Genomic DNA, 6,687 nt, shown 5'->3' on the forward strand with positions numbered 1-6,687 from the left:
TCTCTCTCTCTCTCTCTCTCTCTCTCTCTCTCTCTGTCTTTGCATACCCAAATACCTACAAAATCATTGATGTGTAGTTCCACAGAGCTCCATGCAGATTGTACATGAACCTACCTAGCAAGGTGATGCTTCTAGAATCAACACCAACTCCTCCTTTTGATTACCTTTGCTCTCAATCTGTTCTTATCTTCAGTGCCTGGGTTTAGAGCCTGATTTCCACATATTCTGACTGAGTTCCTGTCCTTAGGTTCCTTACTTAGCCTCTTTGGGAAGGCTTTTATTTCTTCTTCTAGGGACGGATTAAAATAGATGAATGGTTTGTGGGTTTGCTCATAGTTACAGTTTCATTTGATAAGATTACTCAATATCAGATAAGCTCAAGATAAATTGGGTTTGGTTACATTGCATAACTTTCTGAGCCAAGATGTCTATGAGTGTATATTAATTGTTTGTGTAATGTTGTCTGTATCAGAAGTTTTTACTCTTTATCAATAATTTCAGTCCCATCCTTCTAAAGAATTGAACAAAATTAGTATAACCCCATCTATCTGTGTACAAGAGGAAATGAGTAATTTGCATTTTAACATATACATATATATGTTCTATCTTTTGACCCACTTTAAAGGTGAAAATTCGAATTAGTTACAAATAGTATGAAAAACATTGGATATTTCTGCAGAGTTTGTGGAGATAGACTTTGTGTTCCTATGAGTGAAGGCTGGTCTAAGCATGGAGCCTGCTACTGGTGAGGACATGCGCACACTCTATAGTGGTCCTGTCTTCCTAGGAAATGCAAAGCCAAGCTCACAGTTCCTGAGAGCTTACTCCATACTCTTCTTACTCTTTGTGTATGATTTCCTTCATCTTGCTGGATTCTTATGAAAACGTTTCCATTAAGGCAGTTACGTTCCATTCTACAAATGTTGCGCCTGGAGCCTTATGCATCTACAGGGGGAAGGAGACTCTTGCCTTTTACAAACATAAGGAATGATGGGATATATTTGCTTCAAATGCATCTAGACAGGGAAAGCAAGGTGATATTGCTCATCTCTCTATAGCACTGGTTGAATATCTCTAATCCATCACTGAAAAGACTTAGATTCTGGAGCAGATTGGATTGGGAGTTTTCAGATTAGGCATGCTCAACTGATAAAAATCATGCAGATATTCCAAAATATAAAAATAGGCATTTTTAAAGTCCCTGAAATCAAGAGCACAGCTGGTCTCAAACATTTTAAACAAAACATACTTGACTTGTAGTGACTCAGTAAAGGGTGCTCTGTTACACCTTGCCAGGGACACATCTTCCTCCAGTTAAATTTATAGAACAGGCAAGTGCTGCCTTCATTCACACTTCACAGATACCTTGCCCTGCAGAGAAGACTGGGTCATTACTCAAGCCTGAGAATAAAACTGTCTTATTAGACACTAGGCTCCAGATCCTAAAAAACACTCTGTTGCTTCATACTGCTTAAAATGTGGAGAAATTGGGCTGGAGAGATAGCTCAGAGGTTAAGAGCACTGTCCGCTCTTCTGGAGGTCCTGAGTTCAATTCCCAGCAACCACATGATGGCTCACAACCATTTATAATGAGACCTGTGCCCTCTTCTGCCCTGCAGGATACACGCAGGCAGAACACTGTATACGTAATAAATAAATAAATCTTTAAAAAAAAATGTGTGGAATTTTTTTTAGTTTTTTTTTTGAGACAGGGTATTATAACACACACATATAAAATATCATTTTATATATACATATATAATGCATATATAATACATATATAACTGTATATATTACATTTACAGCAATGTATGCATTTATATTATTATACATATATGTATATATATATACATGCTATGGAAGTAAAAATTATGAAGTAAAAGAATTAAACTATAAGGAAGAGAAATTCTTCTGAAGATAATGAAATTAAGTGCTTCCTATGAATCTGGATTTATCTGCCTCCTTAATTCAACGGGGGTGACATGTGGCAAATAACAGAATCAAGGACACTGTAAGTATCTGAGTACTTCTACTCATAAGCTTGAAGTCTGAATACCAAGGTGTAAAGGTCTTCATTCCTACTGTTTCCAAAGCTTCGCTCACAGATCTTACTCATAGCATGACACATGGCTTGGTCCTGTTCAGAAGTGTCAAGCAGTCCACATTTGCTGAATTTTCTCCTAATAATGACAAAGACATTTAATAATAGGGAATGCATTCATAAGAGTATAAGGGTACTTGCTGGTAGATAGTAAAGTGGCAAGTTGTTTAATAACAGCCCTACTCATTTTTAGTGTTTGGAAATTTTGGCTAAAATTCCTATAAACATAGGCAGATATAAATTCCTGAAACTCAATCTGTAATGTAGCATTTGATAGTATTGTTATCCACAGATTTTCACTCAAAAGATATATGTGGGACAGGGCATCAAAGGTTCTATAGGTTCCACGAAGCAGTATCTACTTTTATTATTTGATTAATGTTCTAATGAGTGGGTATAATATCTGCTTTCTCAGTGTATTGTACTTCTTGCTCAGTAATTTTAAATGTACATTTTTTTTCTTATGTCATTTTAATGTGTTGTTTTTTTAAATCTTAGGCTGTCAATTCTGGCCAACTCCAAGCTTTTGACTGGGGCAATCCTGACCAGAACTTGATGCACTTCAACCAGGTAAATAACACTGATGCCAATCACGGCCTGGCACTGATCACTGCCAGCGGCATGCTGTAATGAACCCGTGAGAACAGCGTCCACTGGAAGATGTATGTGCTATTTCCCGTTTGCTTTGATGGGCATTGCTCACTGCTACTGACACATGGTGCTTCGTGGGTATTACCCTGAGCTGAGTCATTGCTTGTAATCCTCACAATGGTCACTTGAGGTCAACTTTTTACTTGCCCTCATCTTACTAGAGACTTAAGGAAGCACATTGCCAAATAACTAGACAATGGCCTATGGATTTCTAGATCTCAAACGTATTTCTCTATTTTTTTTTCTTTCACTACTCATTCTTTACAGGAAAACAAAGAAAAACAAGCACCCTCAACACTTCATTAACACTGTTTTAAAGACAGAATTAAAAAAAAAAACATGACCCCCATTTCAAAAAAACAGGTCTTGATCTAATAAAATTAACACTGTTCTATCGATTCCTCATGATGTCCTTCATTACTATTAAAACCCCAATAGATGGATTTTTAAGATGAATCAGTCAGAAAATGCCATCTTTAAGAGGAACTGGCTCTACAAAATAGGTAACATAATATTAACATGTTTCTTGGCATTATCTATTAAAATTATGAATTTAGTGAATATCTAACACTAAAACCGTACATGCTCTTGGTTACTGTTACTTTTTTCTAATGTTGTTGGGCAACATAATCATTGTCCTGACTGCCTGATGGCTGACTGGGCGAAAGCATAAAGCATTGCCATCATCTATTCAAACCTGCAAAGAATAAATAGTACAAATAGGGAAATTAATGTTTTTTAATGTTTTGAAAATTCTGGCTGTCCTCCCAAACTGCTATAGTGAAATCTCCACGGGCTTGGTGCAGGAACAGGTTCCAAACACACATTATGGCAGGCTGCAGTGTTTCTCTCTGCCTTGTTCTACCAAGGTTATATATGGTTTCTCTAGGAAGAGCATTGTAGATGCTGGCCTCCTCTCATGAGCTAGGAGTCTTGGATGAAAGTGGGATCAGAGCTGTCAAGTTCATCCTTGTGTTTACAGATGGAAGGAAAATCATGCATGTGTGCTGAGCGAGGTTCAGATGTGGTTCCCATGCTTGGAACTTTTGCTGGAAACTCAAACAGAAGATAAACTCTGCAGTAGCCTTAGTTACAACTACACTTAGTGACACCATAAATTATATTGGTTTAATTACCAACATAAATCACTAAGGATTCAACATTGCTAAGGAAGGGTGACGTCTAAATAATTTATGATTTCTCGCTGTCAACTTAAAAATAAGCTAAGAAGTCCTGGCAAAGGTTACCAGATACCATTGAAAGCGGAATTTTAATATTGAGTTTTGATTTGCCGTCTTCTCAATGCCTAAGTTCTTAGCAGAGTAATCGTGTCACTAGAGTAATGGAATTCTAGCTTCAGGGAACTCAGACCAGTGACTTTGATCCTGAAAGCTTGCCTGTGTCAGTTGATGCCTCATGTTGCTTTGGTTTCCTTCCATCTTTGTTGAGCTCTATTTTGGCAGCTAAGTATTTGTCCTTTGTATGTAGCTACTAAGAAAACCACAATCATAAAAACTAGCTCCATTCTTTCCCTAGTTACTCCTTATAGGTAGGACACTGTGCCAGGCTTTCTGGATTCCCCCCAACACACACACACACACACACACACACACACACACTCCCTCCCCACTTCCTGTTGCATACTAGACATGCTAATCTACACTTACTTCCTTCTCTACCTTCTGTGTTGCTCTCTCAGAACTGCTAATTTGCCTTTACCACTTTCAAAGACCTCCCACTAGTAGATGAGAGGGATAATAAATTTTAATATTTGAGAGCGCAGACTCCCACACTCCCTCCCATCAACAAAAGTAAGATTCTACATGGCTATATCAGTGAGCTCTGCCTAAGTACCACTTTTGAAGAGAACTTGAGACACACATTCTCCTTGTTATGATCAACCCCAGCAAGATTCTATTCTGCTGAAAGATCTTCTGCGGGCCCTTGGAGGGGGGGGGGGTCTTCACTTTTGTCCGTGTTACCTCAGGACTAGAAATATTGTGCTCATGGCAAAGGTACCGTGAAAGCTGGACTGTAGTGGGGGTACTTTGTCTGGCTTGAAGATAGCTGTCTTCTTACTGTGTGCTCATGTGGTCTTTAGAGCAAGGGTATGAGGGAGGGAAGGAAGGGGGAAGGAGGAAGATATTATTTTATGACCAGCTATTCTGTATCGTTAGGAGAGAAATATTTGAAACATCATTTAACCTTAATTATGCTTGCATTAGAGATTAGTTATTCAACTTTTGAATGGAAGGAGAACAAACTTCATTCACTGTAGTGTGGATAATCAGAAACAATTTACAGGAGTCAGTTATTCATTTGCAAGTAGCAGAAACTAAATCCCTTTTAGGAAAAAAAAAACCACCTTTGATTTTCTACAGGCTCATCAGATGTTCTCCATCCTCTGACTTGCAGCTCACTCTCAGGTTTGCTCAGAGACCATTGCCATTCATTGACTCTTTCCTAAATAGTCCTTGTATGATGACTTTATCTCAACACAGCTCTTTGTTTCCAGACCGAAAGAAAAGCCATATTTTCTGCATAGCTAAAGAGCAATGTGGCAGAAAATTGTCTGGGCCACTTTTATAGCTGTGCCTAGATGCTACTGAGTCACTGTGGTGGGTCTTCTGTTCCCAGAAGGACCAACTGGGGTACTTGCCACTTAGACCAAGGTGTGTACTAGGTCATTAAAATCAGGAGTATGTAAGGGAAAGCTTGCCGTGTTTCATCCTGGACCACACTATTTCTGTGTACAGATCGATCTCCTTAAACACACTTCGAGTGCTTGCTTTAATGTGTTGGTACAAATGCTCTCTGAAAAGCCTGCTGGTGCATCAGTGTCAAAAGAGCCACTGAGCCCAGATTTCTGCACATGGAAGAGGTGTTTATCTTGAAATGTGCACATACTCAGGTCAAGTTCTACCAGAAAGAGAAACCCCTGATTTTTTGAGAAAAACTCTTCCTCAAGTGTCTACCCCAAAGTTCAAGTCAGGAGTATAAAGGTTATTCTTTATTTTCATAATGCTTTATTGCATGAACATGCTTTCTTCGAGTCCTGGCTATATCATGATAGGGGAGGCTTTCTTCTGCTGGATCCTTCTATCATGATGCATGGCCTCATAGCATGCCCAAAAGCAAACAAGACATACAAACAAATATTGCAACCTCTGAAAGAGTAAGAACATGTCTCTCGTATTTATAGGCATTATTCTAATATATTTTTTTCACAGCTGTGGAGAACTAGCTATATAATGTTTTGGAGTTTATAAGTCATTAACTGAATCTCAGTTCAACAGATTAGAATCTGAAAATGTAGCTCAATATCTAATGTTGTCCTCCCTTTTCCTTGCCCCTCTCATTTCCTTTAGCTTACACCTCCTGTGTACAACATCACTCAGATGCATGTCCCAACAGCAATGTGGAGTGGAGGACAGGATGTTGTGGCAGATGCTAAGGACACTAAAAACCTGCTCCCTAAAGTTGCCAACCTTATCTACTATAAGGAGATCCCACATTACAATCATATGGATTTTTACCTCGGACAGGATGCACCCCAGGAAGTTTATGGAGACCTAATTAGAATGATAGAAGAATCTTTGCAAAATTAAAGGCACTCTGTTTTTGTAAGCAGGTGGGTGTCTTGCGGTAATAATGAGACCGACTCTACAGTGACACCTCAGTAATTCTCAACTTGTATTGTCCCTTGTTTTTTAATTTCATTTTTTTATTAAATTCATTTAATTTTCACACTCTGTATTCCATTTTCCACCCCCCCATCCACCCTCTGACTGTCCCACATCCCACACCTCCTGCCAGCCTTCCCCTATCTCCACGTGGATGCCCCCAACCCCCATTCCACCTGACCTCTAAACTCCCTGGTGTCTCCAGTTTCTTGAGGGTTAGGTGCATCATCTCTGAATGAACACAGACCCAGA

At 39.0% G+C, this 6,687-nt stretch overlaps 1 protein-coding gene across 1 annotated transcript in view; it reads left to right on the forward strand.

Annotated features, from left to right (window-relative positions):
* LOC116101150 (lipase member K) overlaps positions 1-6,382 on the forward strand; it is a 29,226-nt gene extending 22,844 nt beyond the window's left edge. The window contains exons 9-10 of the mRNA XM_031384818.1: positions 2,600-2,671; positions 6,121-6,382. Of these exons, the coding sequence (XP_031240678.1) occupies positions 2,600-2,671; positions 6,121-6,360 (312 nt within the window). The 3' untranslated portion in view covers positions 6,361-6,382. The remainder of the gene's footprint in view (positions 1-2,599; positions 2,672-6,120) is intronic.
* The last annotated feature ends 305 nt before the right edge of the window (positions 6,383-6,687 follow it).

This window comes from Mastomys coucha, unplaced genomic scaffold (genome assembly GCF_008632895.1).
Source record: "Mastomys coucha isolate ucsf_1 unplaced genomic scaffold, UCSF_Mcou_1 pScaffold21, whole genome shotgun sequence".
Classification (NCBI taxonomy): Eukaryota; Metazoa; Chordata; class Mammalia; order Rodentia; family Muridae; genus Mastomys; species Mastomys coucha.